General features: G+C 61.1%; 2 protein-coding genes across 9 annotated transcripts; one reads left to right on the top strand and one right to left on the bottom strand.

The window, feature by feature from the left end:
• Positions 1-94: 94 nt before the first annotated feature.
• On the bottom strand, positions 95-19,905 carry POLRMT (RNA polymerase mitochondrial). 4 transcript variants are annotated; one of them, XM_080384096.1, is made up of 21 exons: positions 19,783-19,905; positions 18,014-18,109; positions 16,600-17,354; positions 16,115-16,245; positions 13,048-13,234; positions 12,415-12,564; positions 12,081-12,248; positions 11,597-11,767; positions 10,642-10,881; positions 9,613-10,392; positions 8,963-9,085; positions 6,822-6,944; positions 5,684-5,863; positions 4,833-4,919; positions 4,425-4,538; positions 3,710-3,759; positions 3,328-3,426; positions 2,927-2,999; positions 2,321-2,403; positions 1,661-1,731; positions 95-818 (listed from the first exon to the last, which is right to left on the bottom strand). In XM_080384096.1, exons 1-21 carry the CDS (start codon positions 19,838-19,840, stop codon positions 769-771), a joined length of 3,789 nt encoding a protein of 1,262 aa, XP_080240222.1. In that variant the 5' UTR covers positions 19,841-19,905; the 3' UTR covers positions 95-768. The 4 variants fall into 4 exon arrangements, with proteins under 4 accessions (XP_080240222.1, XP_080240221.1, XP_080240220.1 ...); XM_080384095.1 differs by lacking the exons at positions 95-818; positions 1,661-1,731 and having other exon boundaries at positions 1,738-2,403; positions 16,600-16,950; positions 16,999-17,354; XM_080384094.1 differs by lacking the exons at positions 95-818; positions 1,661-1,731 and having other exon boundaries at positions 1,738-2,403.
• FGF22 (fibroblast growth factor 22) lies at positions 19,839-27,340 on the top strand (the record flags this gene model as incomplete). Of its 5 annotated transcripts, none has more annotated exons than XM_080384153.1 (3): positions 19,839-20,685; positions 23,975-24,074; positions 24,374-27,340. In XM_080384153.1, the coding sequence occupies 3 exons, from the start codon at positions 19,839-19,841 to the stop codon at positions 24,957-24,959; spliced, it is 1,533 nt and encodes a 510-aa protein (XP_080240279.1). In that variant the 3' UTR covers positions 24,960-27,340. The 5 variants fall into 5 exon arrangements, with proteins under 5 accessions (XP_080240279.1, XP_080240278.1, XP_080240280.1 ...); XM_080384152.1 differs by having other exon boundaries at positions 24,371-27,340; XM_080384154.1 differs by having other exon boundaries at positions 23,975-24,078; positions 24,696-27,340.
• Positions 27,341-27,411: the final 71 nt, after the last annotated feature.

Raw genomic sequence — 27,411 nt, 5'->3', positions numbered from 1 at the left:
CATCAGTCCCACCTCCCCAGGAAGACAAGGCAAGAACACAGGCACCCTGCAGACTTCAGGCAAAGATGCCTAGAAGGACACAGTTGCCACCTAGTATTTCAAAAAATGTTTTATTTACAGTATCGTACACCTCCACTCCTGTGTTAGTGGTTTTCCCTGCCTGAGAGCCAGTGAGCAAAGTTAAACCGATCCCTGGAAATGAGAGTGAGGAGCTGCAGAGGCTGCACTACAGTAGAGCGGTGATAGTGCCCAGCAGCGGGAGCAGGGCATGGAGAGCAGCATGTGCCCTGTGGCCAAGAACAGGGCTGGAGGCTCACGCTGCAGCCACAGCCAGCTGCCTGCCCCTCGAGGCAGGGGCCAAACGCCCCACGAGGTCTGAGCCCTGCTGGCGGAGAGGGATGGCACCCAGGCCAAACTGGAGCTCCCAGCAGCAGCAGGTGCATCGTGCCAGGGTGAGGACTGAGGGGAGCCAGCCCTGTCTACCCCCACCCCTTTGACCCCGCAGCAGAGAGGCGCAGCCCTCCCCAGGGCTTGATGCCCTCTCCCCTTGCCTGGGACACAGGCAGTGACAGCAAACAGTGCAGACACCCTGGCCCCCACCGGCACCTCGTGGCTGCTCCCGCGCTCCTCGCAGAGTCCCAGTTTGCCTCGGCATCTGTGTCAGGCAGGGATCTCTTACTGGACCGGCAGCTGCACCTGCTTTCCCGATGAGACGCAGGACAGAGCCTTGGGGCCAGCGCCTACTGCAGCCTCTGAGGCTGCCAGGGCTCAGCTGAAGAAATAGGTGGAATCCATCACCTTCTCCAGGTTGAACTGGCCTGGGGGAAGCAAGGGAGAGGAGAGGTCAGAGGAGAGCCAGGTGGAGATGGGGCAACTGGGAGAGAAGCTGCCGCGAGCCCTGCTTCAGCTTCCTGCAGAAAAACTAGTTCAGCTCAGCCCCTGATGCAGGGAGGGGGTGAAGACAGCAGGGACCTTAGAGGTCTTCCAGGAACTGCCGTCCCTCCAATTTTATCCAGGACTGGTCAGCAGAGCAAGACAGAAGCGTGTAACAGCAGCAAGGCAGGGAAGGAAGAGGAGCGCACGGCCTGAGGGTACAAACCATCCCTGCCATTGGATCATGCTGCTTCTGGGGCTGACCACGGCGGCTGCTCAACAGCGGAGCGCTGGCCTGTTCCATTTTGCAATGGCAGAGCAGAGGTTAGCCAGATGGTCTGGCAGAGGCAGGGCCGAGAGATTAGAAGGAGTTAAACTAATTGCCTTAATCCCATTGCATGTATAACATCTAGATCCTGGCAATTACCAAGCTGAGTGCCTCACTCCCATCTCCAGGCAAATGCCTCATGGTTGGAAACAGATGGGAGAGGAACAAGACGGGGGACGGGACAAGCTGGGTCAACTCAGGGAAAACGCCAGGAGCTCAGCTCCGGGGAGGGCAGGGACTGCCCACAGGGATGCTACAGGGAAACGTCTTAAGGCCCTGCCCCAGAGCCCAGCACAGGCAGGACAACCTGGTCCGAGGGAACAGCTTTATGGCCAGACCCACGCTATGGCCGGATTCAGACACCACATGAGGTCAGCGGGTTTGGGGGCCGCTGCCCATCGCACTCCCCTCATCTCCAAACTGCTCCTCAGCTTTGGAGTTCCTGTCCTGTGCTCCTACCTGTCCTGGGGACATTTGACAGCTGCTCCATCAGTTTCTTCTGCCAGAGGGCTCTAGTCTCTCTGCCGGGACTGGATGAACCAGAAAGAAAGAAAATCAACAGGGGAGCTCTAGGAGAAGGTGCACCCTCCTCTGCTCCCCAGCGCCAGCCCCTAACAATGAATCCTGTTCCAAATTCCTCTTCCAAAACACATCACGCACCTCACAGGGGGAGCCCAGCCCCTGCCACAACATCCCTGGGCAGGTGCTGAAGCTACAGACCCTGCCCAGGACTGGGTCTGCACTGTCTGGCTCTGCGGTGGCAACTGGGGGCCACACGCTGGCCTGACCCTACGTGTGGCTTCACTGCTCCTTCCCACCTCGTTCACCATGGAGAACCCAAGGCACAGACATCACCGCCCGCCCCAGGCCCACCGAGGGATTCAGGCACCAAACCCTCCTTCAGCTCTGTAGGCAAAGGATGCAGACACCTTGTTTTTCACACCGAGGTCTAAGGCAATTTGGGTGTCAGTCAAGAAGGAAGCACAGCATCCCTCCAGAGCAGCCCCCCCAGCAGAACGTGAGACACAACCTGTGAGCATCTGGGCACAATCTCCAGGACGGGGAATCGGTGTGGGTAGGAAAAAGCGTGGTGGGAGTTCACCACCAGGCAAGGAATACCTGCAGTACTTCTCCAGCATGAACTCGGACAGATCCTGCAGGATCTTCTCGCTGTGCAGAGCCACAAACTGCTGCCGACAGATCTGATCCAGGGAGACACGGTGAGTCGCATGTTAACAGGCGTTTTCCCCTCCTTCCCCTCAGAGCTTCTCAGCCAAGGCAGGTGAGAAACGAGGGGCAGGGAAAGCAGCGGGCAAGAGGGGGAAAGGGGCGCTGCCGGACAAGGGGGGAAGGGAATCAGCCTAGGGGGTAGGAAGCAGAAGCTGACCCCCATTTTTCAGTCTACTATAGAGCAGCCCTCGCAGCACTCCAGGGGAAAGAGCCCAGGGCAGGACAGAGGCACGGACTCTGCCAAGCGCCGTGTGTAGCACTGATCCGTGCACGCAGGCTCTCCCCTACATGCTCCCTCAATCAAGGGCGGGGAGGAGATGGGGCTCTGGCACCAGGAAATCAGCTGCAACCACCAGCAAGCACCCCAGGTTCACCTCGCCTGGGTAAATAAGTCGGCCTATGGAGCAAAGCCCAAGGGAGGCAAGGGCTGGCAGGTGCCCAGAGGACAGATCAGCAACATCCCTGCTCACAAGGGACCCGGGAGCACACTTTTACCTGGTTCATGATGTCCACAGTGAGCGCGTGAGTCCAGTAGCAATCGTGGACTGAGACGAAGGTCAGACCCTGCCTGGGAGGCAGCAGAAGGTGCCATGAAGTAGCGCTGAGAGCCCCCATCTCTGCAGTGTCCCCTAACCCATGCAGACCTTCTTGCTGGGACACGAGCAGGGACCACATGAGGAGGGGCGCTCCCTGCACAGTGCCTGCCGACCTTCAGAGACCACTAACCCCACAATCTCCCTGCTCCTGCCCTGCTGCCTCCTCTCACCTCTTCTCTGCCAGAAGGCCCACCCACCCAGGAAACCCCTTTCCCACATCACATGCCTTGCCCTGGCGATGCTCTCCCAGCAGGGAGCGAGTCCCGGAGCCAGGGAAGAGCCCTGATGCCCACTCCCTACCTGAAGCAGTGCAGAGCCGTGAGCATCATGTGCGTGGAGTCCAGGGAGTGGATGAAGTTGGGTGGGAAGGCGTTCTTCTGCTTCATTGTATCGGGCTTCCTGCAGCACAGAGTGGGAGATGGGAGGAGCTGAGGCAAATCCAAACATGAGAGTGCCAGCACAGAGCCAGTGCCAGGTGAGAGCTGGAGTTGATGGGGGCAGCCCTGGAGGGCCTCAAGGCCCTGCTGAAGCACCGGGCCCTGCTCCTCTGGCTGGCTTTCTGCAGCTTATAGGGTAGCAGGAGCTCTGGCACTTGCTGGCAGGTTCCACTGAGGTGGCTTTGTCCCCAGGGCACAGGCTGGGGACAGCAAGGGCTCAGTGAAGACCATGGTTTCATACTTACTGGTTGCTGTTGACGCTTTTCACACTCAAGTTCTGCATGCTGCAGTTCAGCTGCAGGGAGAGAGAAAAGGGAGCAGCTGTCACCCTGCGCTGCCCCTACTTCTGGAGAGGGGCCTGCACCGACCACGAGCTACTTGCTCCGCAGGCAACATCCCTGGCTGCAACAAGGGGCCTGGGCAGGGACCTTTCCAGGGCATCCCAGCCTCCACGGCAGCTGTCACTCCTCAGTGCCACCTTGCCTGCCTCCCCTCCTGAGGATGCTGGCAGGCATCCTTCACCCCTTCCCAGCAACACGCTGATTCACCCCTGTGAGGGTTAAGAGAATGGCTCCTGAAGGTGAGCGGCTGTGAAGACGAGACTGGGGAGATGTGAGTCAGTGCAGCAGCGTGTGGGAGGCAAGAGCAGCGAGACTGACTCACGCGAGCCCCGAGGAAGGCTCCTCAGTGCGGGGAACAGGCCCGTGCCCCAGCTGCTTGAGTGGGATGGGAGCAGCAGAGCTCCCTCACCAGCCCACCCACACACTCCTGCCTCTGCAGGAAGCGACGAGGCCGGAGGATATGCCTGCACACACAAATCCTACCTGCTCTGCAGGCTCACCTGCAAGCGATGCCAGCCTGCTGGGCTTTAGCTTGCTGCCTGAAAGCCTGGTTGTCCTTTCCCTGCTCCCCACCATGGCAGAGGGAGGGGTAGATGGGTCCTGCAGACCAGATACTTACCACGGTGGATCTGGACCGATAGTAGGGCTGCACGATGGGGAGACCCAGCGGCGTGACCCACTCCACTGTCCGTCCCGACTGGGCAATGAGCTTGGCGCTGTCTGTCAGCCAGTTCTTTAGCAGAGGGAAGCAGGGAAGAAAGCGGCTGGAGTTAGTATGGGCAGCTGGGAGACCCCATCCCCTCCCAGCACAGGCCACCCTGACTCCTGCCTCTGACTGTGACAGTCCAGCGCTTACAGGGGAGTTTAGCCCTGTGCCAGGCACAATCCCACACCTCTGGGCTGGGACAGGAGGATCCTCTCTGGGCCAGGACCCAGAAGAACCACCTCTCCCTCCCCATGGAGCATCTCCTGGTCTATGTATGGGTGGGCCAGGGAAGAAAAGGCAGAGAGCCAACAGGCACCTTACCTGGATGTCTCGAGTTGCTGAGAACATCTCCTTGATGCCATTGAAAACCTGCTTTACAAGGTAGTGAGATGCTTCCCACAAATATTCCTGCACAGACCAGAGGCAGAGCAAGGGGTCAGGCAAAGGGGAGCAAAGTGATGGAACCTAAGGTAAGCTAAAAGAGCATCTCCCTGCTCCCTGGCGCCTCAAAATTGCCTCCACCACAGACAGTGTTAAGTCTCGAGCTGTTGCAGACAGCTGGCTGTGGGTTGTGATGGAGGGAGGCTGAGATCAGCATTTCAGATGGCTCCTTGTCCGAGGACAGGCTGATCTCTGCGTAACGTCCCTGGATGAACAGGAGCGCTCTCGCTGCCTCATCTGCCCCAGGAATGTAACACACAGCAGAAACGCTCCCAGCACCAACCTGCTACCGCAAATCACCCACTCAGCAAGGACACTCTCACGGTGGGGTCACAGAACAAGAAACAGGTGTCACGAGAAACAAGCCTCCAAGAGCTCTGCTAAGACACGAGCCACTACCAGAGGGAAGAGCACAGCCACAAACCTTGTTTTGCATCTGAACCAGCAGCTGAGGCCGTTATGCCACCAAGCTGGGCCCAGGAGGGGTGAGGAGCAGCCCCAGCTGAGGGCTCCCTCCCCACCCACACGTGCTGGCAGACAGCTCGCCTGCAGGCTGGACAAGCCACAGGGGGGTCAATCCTGCATGTCCCTCTGTTAGCTGAGATTTGGGGGGATAAGGAGAGAGCAAGGCAGGAAGGAAACCCACAGGAAGGGCAGTGCAGGCATCTCTCCCAGCAAGGACCAAGAGCTGAGCAAAATGCTACTGGGGGAGGCCAGGGCAGGCACACTACCTCAGGGAACTCGTCAATCTCCTTGAGACGCTTCTCCATCTGCAGCCGCCCACCATAGCGTGTGACACCGTACACCACTGTCATCACCGTCTGCTTCACCACTTTACGGGTGATGAAGCCTTGCAGTACCTGGGCAATCTTCACCCCGTGTTCAGCATCCTTCTTCCGAAGCTCCTCCACCTGAGGAGGAGAGAGCCCTGGGATGTCAGCCCTACAGCAAGCCATGCTGGCCCAAGCCCCCTCCACGGCTGGGGGAGACACAGGGGGGCCACATGAGACTGTGCACTGCCTGGCCCGAACTCCCATCAGAAACCCTGCAGCCCATTTGCACCAGCCCTGGCTAACAGAGATCATCTGCCGAAGGAATCAAGAGGCATCTGCATCTCACAGATAACCGTGCCCACAGAGCCTTCCACCGCTGCCTCAGCAGAGTGGTGTCTATTTAAATGGCAGCTGGCTGGTGCCAGACATCATGAGGACCGCGGCTCAGGACTCAGGTTCTCCCCCCTCTGCCACCCCTGATGATAACTCTGAGCAAACCACACTCCCTCTGTGCTCCTCCTGCCCCCTGGTGCAGTGCTGCCTGGGCAAAACATGCCAAGAGCTGGAAGGGAGAGCCAGGGTTTCAACGCCAGTTGAGGGAGTCTGGTAGATCTCAGCACACCTCCCAGCAGGCTCATTTCACATCATGTCTTGCCAGGAAAACTGAATACGTAGCAGCAGCACCACCAAGGGCTGAATCTCTCCATGCTCCCTCCTACCCGGGTCAAACAAAGAAACTCCCATAACCTGTGGGCCAGTTGTGATCAAAAGATGAGGAACATTCTCTGCTCTCTTCCTCCTCTCTACCCTACTTCTCCCAGACTTCATTCAGAAGTGAGGACAGCAGAAATCCCAGTGGATTTCTCACAGCTACCTCTGTGAGGACAGATCTCCAACCAGATCCCCCACTGCAGCTGCTGCAGTGGTTCCCCTCTGGGGAGAGACTCTGCCTCTGACCAGCTCACACTTTCCCAGTCCTCTGCATGCTGGTCTCATCTCGACCTTTCTCTTGGGAGCTGGAGTGACCCCGTGCAACACGGTGGCAAGGGGCAGCAGCACCGAGAGGACACCTCCCCATGTCCCCACTGTGCCTCACCTGCTGGGCCACCGCGCTGTAGACATCCTGGGGGACACTGCAGGGCATCAGATTGACAGAGATGGCACCAATAAGGTCCCGGCCGAGAGCTGCGTAGTGCTGCAGACCATTGCAAGAGCCGTCCTGTGCGCAGGAAGGGAGCAGGGTGGAAACAAGGTGTTAGCGTGTGGATGGAGCCCCGCTCAACAGCACAGATCCACTGGGCTCAGCAGGTTACTGCCATTCCCCCCCTCTCTCTTCAGAGTGGGAGATCAGCTGCAAACCTGACGTGGCCACACCAGTTTCCACTTTCCTTCTGGGCACTTTTCCTGTCTGGGTCTGATCACAAACTACTGCTGCCTATGAGGTTTAAAAAAAGAAAACCTCACACCACACTGCCCCCTCCATGAATTTTCAAAGACACCCGAGCTCTATGGAAACACTGAAAAACCGAACATTTCCTGGAAAACAGTAAATCTGTCTGCAATGTTAAAAAGAAGCCCAAGAGCCAGCAGTGAAAACAAGCTCAGAAAACCCAGGAGCAGGCTCAGAGGCAGGTCAAGCCGAAGCTCAGCCAGCCACAGCGGACTGGGAGGCTACAGCTAGCCGTGCTGCCGCTGCTCTGTGGCTGATGGAAAGAAACATCCTTCTGACAGAAGCCAGCCCCGACCCAGCCTTTCCCAAAGCTGCAGTCAGAGAGGCACGCCGACCGATCTGTCACAGCAGCTGCCCTGACAGCCCTCCCGGGACCAAGATCAGCTTGGATGAGCTGGGCAGGACCTGCACGACAGCGTGGGAAGGTCCTGCTGCTCCCCAAACAGCACCAGCAGAAACGCTTCTCACAGAAGGTGTGCTGCTGCCGTTTGGGGCCATCCCCACTCCTCCTGTGCTTGGGCTCTGGTCAAAGGGAGCCTGCAAATGCCAGCAGGAGCAACTCTCCTCTCCTCTCCCCCTCCTCCTCCTGCAGTGCAGCAAGTTGCAGAGCTGCGAACTGACAGGGCTCTGGCAGCCCCGCCGTGGCAGAAGAGCCGCCTCTATTAACCAAGCGCTGATGACTCAGGTGGAAAGAGACACCGGTGCCCTCCAGAAGAAGTCCTTGCTTCAATTTCATTAATGGCACCCTCCACACCCCCTCAACTGCTCTCTTGATCTTTTGTTGTCATAACAGTATCAGTTTAGACTGTCTCATACATATTCCAGACCATCACTACTGGCAGAATACACCCCCATTCTCCCACACACTCACTTCATTATGGCCATCCGATCTTCTAATGAGATAAATGAGCAAACCCCTCTCACCAGGAAAACAATTAATCATTGTCTCCCATGCAGTAAGGGGTTTATCAGCAGACAGATAGCTAGCTGGGCAGCAGCTGTGGGGAGAGCTGCAGATCTGCTGGGACGTGGCAGGGAGAAAGGGCTGAGCGCTGGGTAACGGAGCGGCTGCCTGGCTCCTCTTTCTGGCTGGCAAGGACAGACGCCTTCGGAGAGCTGAGCACCAAGCACCTGCCCCACTCGAGTGTGGGCACATCTGGGACCAAGTCAGGACAGGGCACAGGGTGACAGCCACATCCCTGAACGCAGGGGACAGATCAGCTCTGTCTCTCTGCCCTTCTTTAGAGGTCCTGACTTCTCCTTGGCTCCTGCAGAGTTGCTTGGCTCCAGCCCCAGAACAGGAGCGGAGCAGAGACACCCAGAGCCTCGGCACGGCCCCAGAACGGAGTGGAGCAGAAGCATCCAGAGCCTCGGCACGGCCCTGAGCACTTCAGATGGGCAGGTGCTGCCATGCACCATGCCATGTCCCACCCAGCCGGGGCTGGGCTGACTTTCAGTCCCGATCCTGCAGCTGGAGAAGGTAAGACTTGCCCGGCTCTCACCCTGCAGGCAGCTGACAGCGATCTCCCAGACAGGCTCTGCTCCAGCCAAAGGAAGCAAAGCTTCCTTGACTGTACTGGCTCATTAGTGACCGCACGCAGCAGCAAATTACTCAAGTTCTCAAGCCAAGATGCCTGCAGACTGCACTCCCAGTCCTAAGAAAGCCTGGCCACATGGCGTAGTAAATGCAGCGCTGGAGACCTGGATGCTTCTGCCCTGCCTGTTCTCCTCCCACCCTGCTCAGCCACAGAGATCTGCTCAGCCATGCAGATCTGCTGGGCTCCTACCTGGTGAACAGGGAAGTGAGAGACGTAGACTGCTGGATCTGGCGACCTCGAGGCTTTGGCGATTTCCATACAGCATGCCAAAGCTTGCCAGGGCTCATCGGCGTTCATCCACCACTTCCTGCCCTGAGAACAAGAAACCACAGGCTGGTAGGAGCAGGCAGTGCTCCTGCGGCACCCCAGGCAAAGCCCGGAGCCTCCACGCTCCCGGGATATACCGGGCAAGGCACCTCTTCCCACCATGCCTCCGCTTCCCTAAAAATTCATTGTGTTTTCAGTTATTAGTGTGTTATTTAGGAAACTCTGCAACGCTTTGTTTCCCTTTTTCCTCTCAAAATGTTACCTTTCAAAACATTTCTGCTTCAAAATCGACCTGATTTCCATTTTATTTTATACAAGCTACACTAAATCAGAGGAACGGTTAAGTGTCGTCTGAAATTAAAGATGTCACTGATCCCTTTTTTCCTTAGCATATTTGGACAATTCCCATTTGGGCTCCAACGCAGATGAACTTCTCTGCTTTTCAGTTTGGTCACTGGAGGGGAATCTCCCAACCCACCCCGGGGGTTGCTGCGGGCTCTAGGAGCTTTTTTCAGGGTCCCCCCACTCCACCCCAAGAGTGAGCAGAGCCCTGCCAGCTGTTCCCCACATACCGTGAGCGGGTGATCGGCCGAGTCCAGGATCTCCTCCATGATTTCATTGGCGTACTCCAGCCGCTCGTGCAAGGAGTTCTTCTTCTTCAGCCCAGTGAGGTTAATGAGGTGGATCTTTAACCAGTCAAGGCCCTTGGGCCCCAGTGGCCTTCCCTCTGCGAAAAGCAGGATGGCCCGTGTGACATCATTACCAAGGTGGTTGAAATAAGGTGGGCAAGGGTAAGTCCTGCCTCGGAAATCCATGTTGTGAGGAAACCAGAACACCTTGTCCCTGACGTAGTTGGCAATGGAAAGCTTATAGAGCGCATCCATGCGCAAGCTGTGCATTTCAGCCATCTTCTTCTTGCACAGCAACATCTCGTGCTTCTGGGTCTTGTTCCAGGTAGAGGAATTGCTGGGAACAGCAGGAGGCTTGGGGGCCTCAGAGAGGGGCGGTGGAATGTCCAGCTTCTCATTACCCTTGTCATTGAAGATAGAGATGATGATGTCCAGCACTGGCTGGTTAATTTTCCAGGCACAGTTTCCCAGCTGGTTCAGGGCATCCAGCACGGGGTGGAGGTTCACCAGAGGACACTGCTCCAGGAGCAGCTGGTGCTGGACGGCCCCATCCACAAAGCGCATCAACTTGGTGTCGTTCAGGACAAAGGCACCAAAATGGGGGGAGGTCCAGGGCAGCGGGGGACACAGCATAGGTATGGCAGAGGAGTTAAAGGTCAGCATGGTCTCTGCAGCGTCTGACACTATCTGGGAGAAGATGGGATGGGGCCTTATCAGCCCAACCTGGAGAGGAGAATCAGAGAAGTGAAGGTCAGCAGCAGAGGATTAAGGATGGAGTCTGGAGAGCATGTGGTCAGTCACCCACTACAGAACGGTCATGCTAAGTAAGGTCACTGTCTGCACAGAACCAGAGGCTCCTCAAAGTGATCCCGAGCAGGAAAGGCAGCAGGGAAGGAAACGGGCCTTGCAAAGGCCAGGTTCCGATGAAGAGGTGACCTGCACAGACCCCAGAGCCCCCAGGACAAGGCTCACCTGCCAGCTGCTGCGGAAGGAGTAGACGTGGTAGAGAACGGGGATAAGCTTGGGCTCCAGGTGAGGACTGAGGATGTTCCTGGGTACCTTGACAGACTGCACCAGGAGTTCCAGCATGTACATGCCCAGGCGCACGAGGAGCACGTACGGCCAGCTGCAGCCCTTCAAGTTCAGAGAAGGCCCAAAGCCTGCTTCCGCCACCAGCTTCTCCCAATATTCCCGAGGCAAATAGTTGTCAGGCTGGGAGGGAGGTGGAAGGAGAAAATCGGATCAGCTGGATGGGCCAACCACGCTGCTCCCAGGGGGTTTGCTGGATGCGATCTATGTACCTGGAATTTGGCTCTGAGAAGGACCCTCCCTGACAGGGGTATTTGAGGAAGGACAGTTGACACCGCTGGGGCAAGAACCTGCTTCTGCTGCAGGCCAGGACAGTGGCGCTGCAAAGCCCATCCTCTCGCCACCTCCCTGTGCTGACACCCTGTCCCCACACCACCCTGACCCTCCCTCCCAGACTGCAGATCCACCCTCCCCTGCCATGCCATGTGCACTCAGCTCCGGGAACTCATCCAGCCCTTGAGCTGCCCAGATCAGTGGTCGTGGCCCCTTTCTCCCCTCCTGTCCTGTCCTGCCCTGCAAAGCGCACCCCCCTCAAGCCCCAGCGCTCTCCTGCACGGCACGCCTGCCTCCAAGGGGTCGACTCTGCCGGTTTAAAACCCTCCAGCTCAGAAATACCACTGCTCTGCCAAAACCAACCTGCCAGTTGCCATGGGGCAGGGGTCCTGCCGAGTGCGAGATGGGGCCTTACTGGTTCTGCTGGCCCCTGCAGCAGCGGGTTCCCAGAACCCAGATCTTGTGCTTGTGAGGAGGTGGACAGACAAACTGCCTCTCCCCATCTCCGCTCTGCTGCTCTGTAACCCACAGAACCCAGGACCACTCCTCTCCCCAGTGCACCCACCTGGCCGTCCTTTGCCAGGAGGTGGATGTACTCCTCATAGACCTCCTGCACCTTCTCCAGCTGGCAGCTGTGCAGCTTCCTCTGGGTGACATATCTGTTGTAGACTTTGGAGCCCAGGTCCCTGGCCAAGACAGTGAGGGATTCTCCTTGTGGAGAGAGGCTGTTGAGGATCTGAGAAAGGGGAAGGCAAAGAGGGTCTTAAGGAGGGCGGAACAGAAAGATGGAGCAGAGAGACAAAGCGTGAGTAAAAGTCCCTGTGCAGGGAGCATAGAAAGATGCTGATTCCCACTGCGCTGAGCAGATGAGGAGGAAGGAAACATGGCCAGGATAGAGAAGGGGCTTCTCTGGCTGCTTGGCACAGGACACAGACAGAGCCTGAACCTAAAAACCTGGGCAAACTTTGAGGCTCATGTTCCAATTCTGCCGGCCCAAGCGGGACATCAGTGCTTTGTGGCAGCCCCATGACACCAGGGCAGGGTCCTACCTGCAGCATGATGCCCACGTACTCCTCATCTGGCAACAGGCACAGGTAGGGGTAGAGAATGTTGTACCCTGACACCGACTTGAGGTTAGACATGCTGTGCTTCGACTTCTGCAGGGCCTGGAGGATGGAGTCATGCCACTGGGAACGAAGGGTGGCCAACACTTCACGCTACACAGAAACAGAAGCAAGGCAGTAATGCTGTGGTGAGAGTGTGTCACCAGGGAGCTGCCCTCCTCTTTGGCCACTGACCCCTGCACCTCTCCCACAAGGTCCTGAGCACTGAACTGACCCCCTTCCCTCCAGACCTGTAGCCCCCAGACTCCCTGAGCTTTACCGCTTTAATGGCTTTCGGGGTCAGAGGTTTCGTTGACTCCACTGACTCAATGGTTATGGTGCTGTCCAGCTCCATCTCCAGCTGCTGCTGAAAGCGCTCCTGCAACTCCTGCACCGAGAAGTCCAGCTTGGGGTATGACACCATATTCTTCTGCAATAAGAGTGAGACAATAAAGTGAGACAAAAAAAAAGCCAGAGGACGAGAAGACATGTTCATTCTCCCAGCTTCCCTCCAAGAGGCATGTGGTTTGAGTCCCTGCTGAAGGCATCTTTCTGGGTCCTCTGGGTCCAGAGATCTGAGGTCTCTGGCTGGCAAACCCCAGGAGTAACAGGCCTCTCCAGAGGCTGCTCTGTTCCTGTGTCATGGTCAAGCATCCCCCAAACACCCTCTCCAGTGCACCGAGGGTCATCTCCAGCCCCCCGCATCAGCCCTCTGCCCTTCTCTGTTCCCCTGTAAGGCTGTTGGCAAGGCTACTCATTGGATGATTTGTGTGGGCTATTGAACAGGCATCAGGCTAAAAAGTTCTTCCTGTGTTACAGTCCTGGGCTGGATCTGAGGACACCTGTGAACACCATTTGCCCAGCTCCCACACCTCCCCAGGCTGCAGAGACACCCCTGAGCTCTGTGACTTACTTTGGAGTAGAAGTCCTGGAGCAGAGAAGACTTGCAGGTCTGGGGCTGGGGTGGAGGGGGCACCTGGTAGTCGGGCTGGACAACCCTGATGGCATTCAGCACCTTCTCCTTCTCATCTTCCTCAAACAGGCACTTTTGGAAGAGCTGATCCACACAGAAGCCATCCTCCTTCAGCTGCTGCACACATCTGAAGAGAGGCAGGTAAGGCAGGCTTTATCTTTCACGGGGGAGTGCGCATGTTGTACAGAAATCAGCACATAATGAAGCAAAGAACAAAGTTTTTAAACAGAAGACTAAGCATGGTGGACCCAGATGGGGGTGCTCCCTTTTGAGGATCCAAGGGCCTTGACCGTATCAGGTTTTTCCTTCCCCACTTCTGCACTCAAACAGCATCACCCAGGCCCGTGTGAGACACGCCACAGGACAAAGAGCCACCTCTCCCAAATCCCTGGCAGCCACACAACCGAAACTCTCTTCCAAAGCAGGGCTTGGGGGCTGGCACCCACCAAGAATTAGCTCTGAGCACAGGGCAGGAGACTGATACACTGCTCCAGGCTGTCCCAAGAGAGCTGGTGGGGCCTTTCCACACCGGGTGGTTCCCAGCAGCTTTCCTTGTGTCACCCTTGACACCAGTGTCGCTGCAGGAAGATGCAAAACTCTCACACTCCCTGGAAAGGCTCTGACAGACCCAGGAAGCAGGATGTGTCCCATGCACTTGCCCTGGGATGCCCCTGCCCTTCTCCTGCTCCTCACAGCACGCTCCATGCAGCAACTGCTGAAAAGTTTGCAGCAACTTGTGCCTGACCGAGCCTACGTCTGCCCAGCCCCAGACCGGGGAAGAACAGTGCAGAAATGGGCGTAACTGGGAAACCTGCAGCAGGCAGATAGATGCCCCAGTCCTCCAAAAGCATGACCGTCAGGCAGCCTGGCAGCAGGGCGCTGTCCTGCAGGAACACGGGACTTCTCCCTGCCCTCCGCACACAGCCAGGAGCCAGCTCTAGGGGCCGCAGGAGCTGCTGGGGTGGGAGCTGCCTCCAGAGCACAGCTCGTCCTTACAAGGTCACCCGCCTCGTGTTACAGCGATCAATTATCCACCCCTCCGCCCTGCACCTCTGCTGAGCAGGCAGCTTTCACCTTCATGCTTGGACGGGAGGCTAAGCTCCACTGCCACTGTGAGACGGAGCAAAAAGATGCAGGTTCCTTCACCCTCAAATAACCCTGCTCTCCCCTCCAGCAGAAAGGAACCCACAGGGCTGGTCACAGCGTGGGCAAAGGGGCAGGGGACTGCGATTCACGCCCCGAGGCTGGGGGCCAGCAATAGGAGCACAGCTCACCCGGCTGCAGGAGGAACAGCTTAAGCATCAGGAGTGGCTGCAGCACCTGTGAGGAAGTTCTCTTCCCTGGAGCCCCCATCACTGCCAGAGACCAGAATCCCCTGCCCACACCAACATCTCCCACTCCCCAGCCCCTCAAGAGCATGCTGCAGGACCATGTCCTGGTTCTGCCGGGCTGGAACTGGCGTCCAGGGCACAGCAGAGCCCAGAGCCCCACCTGCCGACTGGCCCAGCCTGTGCCGGCTGACACTGGAGGGAGGACAGGCAGACCCGAGTGACAGTGACACCAGCCAGGCCCCCAACACCCACAGAAAGCTAAACGGGCAAGAGGGAGCCCCTGGCAGCTTTGGGAAAGCATTAAGAGCCCAAAAAACGACAAAGAGCACCCTGAGCCAGAACCGCAACACATTGAGTCCTGCTGCTGCGTACGCCCCAGCTGCATTTCGGCACGTCTGGGAGCACGCAGGAGCTTCGGTGATGAACAGCTCTCCATCTCTGCAGAGCCCCTCTCCCCGATAACTACCCCACAGCAGCTGAGCTAAAACAAGCAACTCCCACCTTACACCCTCGGAGGGACCCCACAAGTCCAAGAGCAGAGCGAGAAACCCTCATCTCGCATGCTCCTGCCACAGGCTCAGCGCTCCAGGCCACACCACTGCCATGTCCAACTGGGAGAGCACGTTCAGGAGGAGGAGAGAAACGAGGGCTCGCACCCACACAGTGCCAGCAAGCAGGAACAGCTGTGGGGAAACACACACACACCCTAGCGAGGCTTGGGGTTGACAAATCCGTGCAGGTGTGCTATAAACATCTGCCTGTAGACAGCCCTACAGGTGTACTGCCATATTGACGCAACAACCACACACCCAGGCCGGAAAGTCAATGCCAGTCACTTCTAAATCAGCTGACTGGAAGACATTCTCTCAGAGGCATCTAGAACTTGTTAGCCAGCCAAGGGACACACAGGCCAGTGATAAATCCCTGAACCACCCAAGGGTGTTTGTGCAGCATTAGCAGATCACGAGAAAGCCTTCTCCATCCTCTGGCAAGGCAGCTGGCTGGGCTACAGATTCAGGTGCTGCCCCCAGACCCAGCCTGCCTGGATCTCACAGGGCTTCTTCAGCTCCTCACTTTGGGTCTGACGCTTACTCTGCCCATTATGCTCCATGAAATCCATCTGAATTTCCTGATCACACTCCTCCAGAAAGCTGGCACCCTGCAAGAGCTGGCTGTTCAGCTGAGCCTACCAGAAAGGGCAAACTCCACAGAGGGGGTACAGAAATGAATGGAGAAGCCATTCCTGCTGGGCAGCAATGCAGGGGCCACCAGGAAAGAGGTGCCCAGGATGGGTGCAGAACCGAGCAGTACTGGACCAAAGACAGACTGCTGCCAGCCCAGCTCTGACAGCTGAGGCGGGGACAGACAACTCTGGCCAGAAGCAAGGTTGTTCTCACCTCCTGTATCTCCTTTCCCCGCAAAATCTCAGAAAAACTCCCTGGCAGCTGGGGGTGGCAAGGAGGACCCACTGCGGGAGCTCTGCTCACCCCTAAATCTGGCCACAAGAAGTGGCTCAGAGCATCTAAACGTGCACACAGCAGGGACAGGTCTTCCCGACCCTGGGCCAGCGCATCTCCTCCCCAGAGCGAGCTCCCAGTTCTCCCAGTGAAGCAGCAGGCTGCGGAGATGCTGCCCCCAGGCCTCGGCGGCCCTTGACAGCAGGTGAAGGGCATTACCTCTGGATGGCTTTGTCAGACAACTCATTCCGGCCCATGCACTCCAGCGCTGCTGCGTAGGAGTCCAGGCTGGGCCGGAGGCCGACAGACTCCAGCATGGAAAACAGCTGGTTGATGCGCTGCAACTGGCCCTGTGGGTGAGAAGGGAAGGGGGCTGTGGGCATAGACACCAGCAGCCCCCAGTCACAGCTTCACACCCCTCCGCTCCTGTTCAAATACAGCCCTGTCTGTCCTGCCCCATCCCATCCTTCCCCTCACTGCCACCTCACAGGGGTCTGTGGCTTCATGCCAGCTCCATCCCTCCCAGCAGAAGCCAAGCCTTCCTTGAACATTTGCTGAAGACAGATGTGACAGACACAGATAAAACCACGAGCGTTGCTCCCACAAGCATGAGGCTCTTCCTCCTGAGCCAGCCCCTCCTTCTCCCCCTCGGCCACCCAGAAAAACTGGCAACCAGGGCAGGGCAGCAGCTCACAGCTCAGTACCTTTCTTGCCCAGCTACGCATCACGATGTTGTACGCATTGACATTCAAAAGCTTTCTCTTCACAGGGGATCTGTGGTACGAGAAAAGGAACCTCTCGGCCACCTCTGGCTGCTGCAGGTACAGGAAGCATTCGAGGTTGGACTGGATGGTCTGCTGCAGGACCCTGTACTGGCTGCTGTCACTGTCCTCCAGCACCTTCCGAGGCCTCTTCGCCTTCGCACCCTCCTTCACTGCTGCCACCCTGGGCTTGCTGTGGGCATAGACGCTGCAGGAGCCAGCGTGGCTCTGGTGCTGGGCAGCAGCCATTTTTGCCTTTGGGTTATTCAGGCTCACCTGGGCCTCAGATTTGGCCTTGGCCTTCACCTTGACTTTGGCCTTTGCCTGGGCTTTGGCCTTCACCTTGGCCTTTGTCTGGGCTTTGGCGTTCGCCTTGGCTTCGGCCTTGGCTTTGGCCTTCGCCTTGGCCTTCGCCTGGCTCTCCAGACCCAACTGGGAGGCAGCAATGGATAATTTCCTCTCCACCTTCAGCTGTCGGATGTACATCTCCTTCTTTGACTTCTCGACCCAGCTTCTGGGCTGGCCCAGGCTCTCACCCATTCCCCTGGGAGCGGGCTGCTCCTTCGCAGGGCTGGGAGCCACCACTTTCTGCAGCGGGTCCTGGTACCTGCCATGCCGCAGCGGGGCCAGCTCCACTTTGTTGACCATCACCTCCGGGACGTTACTGGCTTGGAGCTGCTTCACTCGAGCTTTCAGCACTGCCAGGGAACACAGAGCCAAGGAGAGGTGAAGGGATGCAAGGCACGACAGAAGGTTGTGTCCTACCCCAGGGCCTCGCCTCCAGAAGCGCCCAGGACAAGAGGGTCTGCAAAAGGACTTCTGCCCTCCTTGGCCAGCTCTCCTCCCAGCAATCAAGTGCTTTGACCACTGTATTTCTGGGATCTACCTGTACACTGTGGCCCATCCCAGCATCCCGGGGAACCCAATAATGACACTGCAAGGGAAAAAGCACCAGCTCACACCTGTCTAACCTGCTGCTTGGTCACTTCACTGGGCTTCTCCAAGGACCTCATGGCCTCAGCTCACTCAGGCAGAGAGCCCAAAGCCAGAGCACATTCCAAGTCAGTCCGCAGGGCCCTCACATGCCCTGGAGGGACTCTTCTACCATCCCTTAGGACCACTCTGTGTCTTACAGCAACTCAACGCTCCCAGTGGGTAGGGTGAGCCTCCAGGTCCTTAAAACAGGACAGAACTTGCTCAAGGAGGCCAGCAAATCCATGGGAAGCCCCACATTCTTGCCCAGACTACAAGTATTTCCAGTCCCAAATATCTTTATGACTACAGAGAATGGGAAAACTCCCAGAAAACCTCTCAGAACACCAAACAAGGGAAACACCTGCAACTCTCCCCACCTCACCTTCCAGCAGCTCTGTCCTCTCGCAGATGGCATTTCTCCTCGCTTTCTCCTTGGCACTAGCGGAGGAGTAGATCCTGAGAACACTCCATGGGATCCCTGCAGTGGAAAAACACGAAGACCAGGAGATCAGAGGCGGCTTCACCCCTTACACTGCTCACTGCCTCACAGTCCTGCCCCACACCCCAGCTGGGTAGCAGGGAGTGCACAGAGGGAAGAGAGCAAGCAGCATTTCTCAGCTCAGCTTGCAGGCCCCAGCAACCTCAGCAGCAGTGCCACAGAAGGGCGGGGGCAGCTCTGTGCCAGCAAGCAACAGGGACCCCTCCCTCACCCCTGCCTCTAATCCCCTGAAGGAAAAGGACCCCAAGGATGCCACAAACCCCAGCGCTGCTGCAGTGACAGGACCCCAGCAACAACCAGAGCAGGCAGGCTCTATCCCACAGCTGGGACAGGACCCCAGAGACCCCCATTTCTACCCTTAAAGAAAATGACAGCACCCCCAGACACCCATAGCCCCCATCTCTAGCCCGGGGGGGGGGGGGAAGGTCATGACACAGAAAGATCCTCATAGCCCCCAGCTCTGTCCCAGTGGAGGGTTCACAATGCCAGTGAGCCCACAGCCCCAGATGCATGGTCAGGGTCAGGCTCCTGGGACTCCACAGCCCCAGCTCTGTCCCCATGGTTGGGGTCAGGCCCCTGGGACCCCACAGCCCCATCCCCATAGTCGGGGTCAGGCCTCAAGGACCCCTCAAGTGAGCTCTATTCTCACAGTCAGGTTCAGGCCCCTGGGACCCCACAGTCACAGCTCCATCCCCATGCTCAGGGTCAGGTCTTGGGGATGCCACAGCTCCATCCCCACGCTCAGGGTCAGGCCCCTGGCACCCCACAGCCCCAGTTCCATGGTCAGGGTCAGGCCCCTGGGACCCTACAGCTCCATTCCAACAGTCAGGGTGAGACCCCCAGGACCCCACAGCTCTGTCTTCACAGTCATGGTCTGGCCAACAGAGACCCCACAGCCCCAGCCCCACAGTCAGGGTCAGGCCTCAGGGACCCCACAGCTCTGTCTTCACAGTCATGGTCTGGCCAACAGAGACCCCACAGCCCCAGCCCCACAGTCAGGGTCAGGCCTCAGGGACCCCACAGCTCTGTCCAGAATGGCTGGGGTCAGGCCTTGGGGACCCCACAGCCCCAGGGTCATGGTCAGGTCCCCACAGCCCCAGCTCCATCCCCATGGTCAGGGCCACAGGGACCCCACAGCCCCAGCTCTGTCCCCACGGTCGGGGTCAGGCCCCAAGGGACCCACAGCTCTGTCCCCACGGCCGGGGTCAGGCCTTGGGGACCCCACAGCTCTGTCCCCACGGCCGGGGTCAGGCCTTGGGGACCCCACAGCCCCAGGGTCGTGGTCAGGTCCCAGGGATCCCACAGCCCCAGCTCCATCCCCATGGTCGGGGTCAGGCCCACAGGGACCCACAGCCCCAGCTCCATCCCCATGGCTGGGGTCAGGCCTACAGGGACCCACAGCCCCAGCTCCATCCCCAGCCCCACAGCCAGGGTCAGGCGCACAGGAACCCACAGCCCCCCACCCCCAGTCCGGACCAGGCCTCGGGGCCCCGTACAGCCCCAGGGTCAGACCGCCGGCACCCCGCAAATGGGGTCAGGCCCACAGGGATCCCCCAGCCCATGGTCAGGGTGACGCCCCCGGGACCTCCCAGCCCCAGCCCCGTCCCGGGGGGGGGAGGGGCAGGCCCCCAACCCCCTCCACGCCCGCTCACCGGCGCCCCACAGACGGGCCGGGCCCAGCAGCGCCTCCCGCAGCCGCAGCAGCGCCATGCCCCGCGCTACGCCGCCATGCCGCCTCCTCCGCGCGGTGCACGCCGGGAGCGCGAGTCCCGCCGCGCCGGACCACAGCTCCCATGGTGCAGCGCGGCCGCGCCCTGCGCCCCCTGGCGGCCGCGGCGGCCCCGACGGGGCGGGACGGGGCGGGGCGGCAGCGGAGCCCCGCGGGTCGTGGAGCCCCGGGGTCGCGGCGCTGGGATGCGGCCCTCCCGCCTCGCGGGGACACCGCCCCCGGGGCCACGGCAGCCCCGAGCCCCGCCACGCTGCCGGAAGAGCCCGCCCGCCCGCCGAGAGAGCGGGTGGGGACACCGGGAAGTGCCGTTCCCCCAGCCGGGCGCCCCGCGAGCGGCGGCGAACGAATCTGGACGGGGACCTGGGGAAGCCGTCGGGGCGCCGATTTATGAATGGGAGGCCCCGCCCCTCGCTCCTGCCCCTCCCATTGGCCACCGCTGCCCCCGCCCCGCCCCGCCCGCCGGCTCGGGCAGCCCGCGCCGTCGGGGCCGGTCGCCGCCGCCGCGGCCATGGCCCGTCGCCCGCCGCCCCGCCGCGCCCCGCCGCCCGCCCGCCGCCCGCCGCCATGAGGCGCGGGGGCCCCGCCGCCCTCGCCGCCTGCCTCGCCGGGGCGCTCGCCGTGCTGGCGGGGCCGGGGCCGGGGCCGGGGCCGGGGGCGGGGGCGGGGGCGGGCAGTGCCGCCTGGGGCGGCCGGCGGCCCCCCCGTAGCTACGGCCACCTGGAGGGCGACGTGCGCTGGCGGCGGCTCTTCTCCGCCACCCGCTTCTTCCTCCGCATCGACGGCGGCGGCGGCGTGGAGGGGACGCGCTGGAGGGAGCGGCCGGGCAGTGAGTGGGAGCGAGACTGGGACCGGGACCGGGACCGGGGACAGCCGGGGCCGCCGCCCTCCCACCTACGGCGGGCAAGAACCCGATCCCGCCGAGGCCGGGCAGGGGGCAAAGGGGACGGGGCGGGGGCGAGGGCTGGACGGAGACACCCGGGGTGGCGACGGGACCCCGCCGTGCCCGGCCCCGGGGACCCAGCGAACGCCTGTGCCGTGCCGGAGCTGCAGGTGCCCACTGTCCCCGCTGTCCTCGCTCCCGTCCGACCGGCTCCTGCTGCCCTCACCCCCGGGACCTCCATTCCCGGGGCTCGGCTGCCCACCGCGCCGGGGGAGCGAGGAGAGGCACAAAGCCACCGGCGTGCAGCGACCGGGGACCCGGCAGGGTGCTGGCAGCTCTGCCCAGCGCCTGGGTGACCGGGGGGTCCCTGGTGCCAGCGCAGCCGGGGGGCTGCCCGCCCTGCCCTGCCGCTCGGGTGGGCTCCATCCGGCACATGTGGGGGGAGCTGGTCGTTCCCCGTAAACACGCTGTGGAGGATAAAGGCTGAGGAGGAGGAGGGACGGGAAAAGCTTGGGGGCGATGCGGGTCTCCCAACCCGGCATCTGTGAGGCTGGGTGGGGGTGCGGGGCCGCCCTGTCAGAGTGGACCGCGGAGCACCCGCTGCCTGGGGCCCGGCACAGTGCGGGGACACGCGTGGCCACAGGGACACCCGCCACGCAGGGACCCGGGTGGGCAGAGCCGGCCGCCCCGAGGGGCACAGTGCCCAGCTGTGCCATGGGGTCACTTGCTGCAGCCTCCCCACGGGCTGGTCCTGGGGGGGCTCCCGGGCATCCCGGGGGGGACAGAGGGGGCGAACGCTGCAGGATGTCGGTGCTGCCTGGGCCGTGCTGTGATCTGGAGCTTGGGAACAAGCAGGCAGGATTAGGCCTTTCCCTGGGGCTGGGGCTGCTCCACCCCACAGCCCGCGGCGGTGGGAAGAGGCGGCCGCGGGGGCCGGCACTGGGGTCCCCGTGCTGGCCTAGGGGCAGCTCCGAGCACCGGGATCCTGCCTTGACCCCGCAGCCACCTGCTCCTAGCTGGGACACCTCCAGGTGACAGCACCGTGGGTCCCGAGGGGACGTGGCACCCACCGTACAAGGGCCAGGGCTGCAAGTCCAGCTTTAGCACCGCGGTATCAGCCCCTTTTGGGTGCTGGGTCCCAGCCCCTTGCGACAGGGAGGGGGGGCACCAGGCTGGCAGGGCAGTGGCAGGGCAGGGGGGGGGATGTCAGGTGCCTGGGGAGGGGAGGATGCCTGAGCGGCCCCAGGGGACTCTGGTGGGGCATCGGGGCTTGGGGCAGGAAGGATGCTGTGGATGGGAGCAGCATCCCCCAGCCCGTGTCCCGGTGGCAGTGGGGGGTGCCCTGTGTCCTGGCCAGTCTGGCCACAGGACGAGGGAGCCCAGCCCAGCCCAGGGAACCCTCCGGCGGTGCCAGAGGCTGCGGGGAGTCCGACCGGGCGCACTGCCAGCACAAAGCACCCCGACACGTTCTCTGGGCCGTGTGGCAATTGGGCCTGGCAGGTGGTGACAGATAACCGGGGCTTGGGCTGGGCTTGGGCTCTGCTCCCCAGCCCTCACGGCAGCTGCCCGACCAGCCCTGCCAGCGGCTGCAGGGGGGCAGGGGCTCTCCCAGCGCTCCCCCCACCTGAAACCCTGCATCTGCCCCAGCCTCCCTGCTGGGGCTGAGGGTGTGAGACTGGGAGCACTGGGAGCTGCCCCCAGTGCTGCCCCGCGTCCACAGGGACCCATCGCCACCGCAAAGAGCCAGGCACTGCCCCGGCACTTGACAGCAAAGTGTGGCAGACCAGCCGGGGCACTGGGAACGGCAACGCAGGGCGGGGTTATTTTTAGAAAAGCTGAAGTTCTTTGTTATAAATAGCAGCAGCTCCAGACAGTGATCAAGTGGGATGGATTCGCAGGCATTCGCTCAGCCCTTCCCCGCGGCTGGCTGCTCGTTAACAGCTTCGCTGGGCCAGGCCCTGCGGGTCCTGGGGGGTGCCAGGGCTGGGTGCTGGCGGCAGCACGGATGCAGCTGGGCTGAAAATCCCCTTACACATCACCCCCATGGAGCTGAGCTCAGGAGCTGTCGTGCTGCCCCGGTGCCACATCCACCCCGTCTGCTCCTGGCAAGGGCATGAGTGCCCCCAGGCTGGCAATGCCAGCTCAGCTGGGGTGTCGGTGGCTGGTAAACCCCCCCCGCCCTGGGGCTGCAGCCCCCTGCACTGTGCGTGCCGCCACCAGCCAAAGCCTCCCGCCCCATCCAGCCGGAGCAGCCGTGGGCAGCGGTGCCCATGGGCAGCTCCTGCTGTGGCTCACACCCTGCCCGTGCCTTTGCCCACTGGAGATTCCTTCCTCACTCCACAGCACCGTGGTGGGCAGCAGGGCTGGCAGCAGTGCTGGGGGCTGGCCCACACGAGGCGGTGCAGGAATCCAAAGGCCCTGATGATGCTCTGGGTGTTTCCCCTGTCAGAGCTGCTGGTCCGACCGCATGCCTTTCCCATTAGCGGCTGCGCCCCAAACTCAGTGGCTGGGCACACGCACACCAGTCCAGCTGTGGCCGTGCCCCGCTGTGGCTTCACAGCCTGGCTGCAGCCACCTCCCGGGCTCATCCCCACATACTGCAGCGCTGCCACGTCCCTCCTGCCTGCCACAGGGTCGCACGTCTGTGCTCGTGCCAGCTGGGCGACCAGCACTGGCATCCGTAGCAGCGCCATCCCCGCAGCCATCTGCCCAGGTGCCTCCATCCACCGCAACATGGCTGGGCGCCGGCACTGCCACCCCTGCGCACACTTTGTCCCTCCAAGGGCCACACCGGCCTCGGTGCCCTGACGGTGCCAGGGGCCGGGCACTGGGAGAGGCGGCTCAGGTCCCCAGGGCACCACAGGCGCATTCAGGACAGATGCACGGGCAGAGCTGCCAACGAGGGGAGGGTAAACGCGAGGTTGGCACTGGGCAGGGATTTGTTCCAGGCACATGGAGGTTGTGCTTGGCATCGCTCCCATGCAGCTCGGCTCCTGGGGAGGAGAGGAGTAAAGATCAAATCCTCCCCGGATCAGAGGTTCCCTTGCCCGCTGCCGGCTCGGGCTGCAGCCCTCCTTCCCACCGTGCCCCTGGCTGCTCCAGTGCCAGGCGAGGGTCAGCGGCCCCATCCCTCCGTGGAGACACTTCGCAGCCACAGAGCCAAGCATTGGGGCAGGGTCCCTTGGGGAGGCTGCCGGTCCCTCCCGGCTCACCGCCACGCTTCCCTGTCCCGCAGGCATCCTCGAGATCCGGTCGGTGCGTGTGGGCGTCGTGGCCATCCGGGCGGTGCACACCGGCTTCTACCTGGCCATGAACAAGCAGGGGAGGCTCTACGGGTCGGTAGGTCGGACGCTGCCTCCAGGGAGGGACTGCAGCGGGGTCAGAGGCGCAGGGCAGAGCTGGAACAGGGGTCCCAAACCCACTGGGACTGGTGCCCAGGAGCAGGCTCCTGGTTTCCCATGCCCTGACCTACTCCCAGCGGGGGACTGCACCCACAGAGCCCCTCTGCCCTCCGGGGAGCCGGGAGGAGCTGGGGTCCTGCCCTGCCCCGCTCCTGGGCTCCGACCCCACCAAAGCAGGGTGATGACGGGCTGAGTGCGGCTGCCCCTCACCCCCTTCCCTCTCCTGCCAGAAGGAGTTCAACCCCAACTGCAAGTTCACGGAGCGCATCGAGGAGAACGGCTACAACACCTACGCGTCGCTGCGCTGGCGGCACCGCGGCCGCCCCATGTTCCTCTCACTCAGTAGCAAGGGCAGGCCGCGGCGAGGGGGCAAGACGCGCCGGCAGCACCTCTCCACACACTTCCTCCCCATGCTCATCAGCTGAGCCCCACAGGCGGCTCTGGACCATCCTGCAGGGAAAAAAAAAAAGGAAAAAAGGGTTATTTTATTTATGTACATATCTTTTTTTTTTTTTTTTTGCTATTTATTGTTTTAATTTTAAACGCATGGCGGAGATGGATGCGGAAGGCAGATGCTCCGGATGCAGCCCCCGCAGCCGTGCAGGGATGCGGGTCTCCCCACCGTCCCGCCGAGCGGAGCTGGCATGGCACAGCCCGGGGAGCGCGGCCACCACGTGCCGGGGCTGCCTGTGTTGCACCCCCCCAGTGCAGCCCGGACCAGGCGGCCAGAGCTCTGCTAGCCGTGTCTCTGCAGGGGCAGGGGCCGGGATGTACCGGCGGGTTGTATTTGTGTTGTGTCCAAGCACCCGTGGCAATTAAAGCTGTGTTCATGGTGCAGAAGGGGAAGCAAGTTCTGGAGCTTCGGTGATGGGCTCAGCTTGGGCTGGGTGGGGTTGGCTTCCCGGGGCTCACGGCTGCAGCCACCAGCGTTGACCCTCCCCTGCCATGTCCAGCTCCTCATGGACCCACATCCCCACCTGAGTGCGCAGGCGGAGATGCCCCCAGCCCAAAATCTGACCCACAGGAAAACACAGCGACGGTTGTCCAGCGGCACAAAGGAGGGAGCAGGAAAAAAGCAGCTGCCTGTTGGGGGAGAGCCGGGACCCTGTGCTATTACCGCAGGAAAGCGCTCCCACGCGTGACCCGCAGCCAGCACGGTGCAGCCGCTCCGAGGGGGAGCATCGCCCAGGAGGTGCCAGGCTCTGCGCAAGGGGATGCAGCCCCAGAGACCCCAAGGGACAAGGCAGAGGAGGATGAGGGGTCGAGAGACTCCCTGGAGCTGGAGGAAGAGCTGGGTGGCAGCCAAGTGTCCCACTGTGGTGCTGCAGTGGGGCCTGCGGGGCCAGGTGCCAACCTGGACCCTTGGGCAGACAGCCCTGGGGCTGCCCCTGTCTGGGGGGGACTGGGACGCTGCTTCCCACCCACGTGCAGACCCTGAGCCAGGACACCATGAGCAGAAGGGACCAGACCTGCTCTGGGCACATGTCCCCAGTGGGAGCACTTGGGTCACAGACTCCCACTTGTGCGGACGGTGCCCGATCCACTGGTGCAAGCACTGAGGTGCAGCGGGGCACTGGTCCCCAGCCCCCCAGCCACAGCCAGCGCCTCCAGGCTGGTCCTGGGCCCCCAGCAGAGATGGAGCTGGGAAGGTGGGTGGTGGCAAGGACCAGTCCCTCGCCTGGAGAGGAGCATGGTCAGGAAAATAGCACCTGCGCTTCGGCCTCCCGGCCAGGGCACGTTCCTGCACCACCCTGCACACCCGCCGTGGCCAGGCATCGAAGCCTGGTCACTTTGTCCTGTCAGAGGTGAGTGATGGCCCCAGCAAAAACCACCAAACTCGTTCCATTTCTTACCCAACCAGCTCCAAACCAGCCTCTGAGAGGGAACAGCCACCGCGTTAACCATGTGGTGACCACGGCGGGCACCGGCCCCAGCTGGAGCCCCTGCCAGGCGGGTGGCAGCAGCCATACACCCACCACGGACCCCGCTATACCCACTTGAAACCCACCCCAAGCACTGCTCACGTGAGAAATCACTCCCTGAGCTCCAGGGGGGCTGGGAACCCTGCACCGCAGCCAGCAGCTGAAACGCAGCAGGAGAAGGAAGGTTTTTCCAGGTCTCCCAGGCTGCGTTTCAGTGACTAAACAGCAAAGGCTTCCCTCCATGCAGGGCCAGCCGATGGGCACACGCAGGCTCAGCCACGGACCTTCCTGCTGCCACCTGCCTCCCAAGCCCAGGATCCCAGTGGCAGAAGCTTCTGGCTCAACCTCTGGCGGAAGACAAGCTATTAACCCTGATATACCAGTCCTGAGATAAACCCTCGTCCCGCAGGCATCTGCCTGCCGAGATGAAAGGTGCCGCTGGGCTGCCCCGGCTGTGCTGGGAAAGCCAAGGAGGAAAAACATTCCAGGAAAGTTGCTCAGCACCAGCCATGTGGCCCCGGCAGGCTTGGCAAAGGCTGCCGCCATCCATGCTGGGGATGTTTTCTCCACCAAACCTTCTCTTGTACTCTGAAAATGGCTCAAGAAACGCCAAACAAGCTGCCTGCCTTCCCCCTCCAATGGGCTGCCTGTCCCTTCCCAGAAAGCTCTCGGGAAGAAGGGCCAGGTCCTCAGGTAAGGCTGCTTTGAGAGAGACGCCAAAGCTCTGCCAGTGCCAGGACCTTGAGTGTCCAGGGTGGGAGGTCAGCACCTTCCCCAGCCACCCCCAGCCTGCTCACAGGCCCCAGAAACTGGAGAAGACACAGGGAGCCTCCGAGCCCTTGAACCCTCCATCCATCCCACCCAGCAGCCCCCATGGGGGCAGGTTCCTCCTCCCCCACTCTGGTGTCTGCCACAGCGTGGTCCCAACACGCACCCCGGAGCGCCCAGCACCATCACAAACACCCGGGCAGCAGCTCAGCAAGACCCCACCGCCTACCCGAAGCCCCCGTGACAGCAGCATCAGTTGACATCTGTCCCACACCACCCAGGTCAGCGCTTCAGAGCCACACGCCACTTGCCCCTCCTGCCAGCTCTGCCCCGGGCCTGTGCCGCAGAAGCCTCACCCACCACCCCCAAGGCACGGTCCCCCCAGGCCATCTCCCACCCTGGCACCCAGCCCTGTGCCAGGTTTCTCTTGGAGCTGCCGAGGCTGCGCTTGAGATTCAGCTTGAGGTTCAGCGTGCCCAGACCAAAGCTGGAGGCCCATGGTGAGGTGGCCAAGGGAACCCCGCTTTTTGCTCCTCTTGTGCCTCCAGGCTCAGGCGAGCACGGACCCAGGCAGCAGGTAG

The sequence above is a fragment of the Falco punctatus genome (assembly GCF_963210335.1).
Source record: "Falco punctatus genome assembly, chromosome: 4".
NCBI classification, from domain to species: Eukaryota; Metazoa; Chordata; class Aves; order Falconiformes; family Falconidae; genus Falco; species Falco punctatus.
The sequence above is the reverse complement of the archived record's forward strand: the minus strand, read 5'-3'. Positions and strand labels throughout refer to the sequence as shown.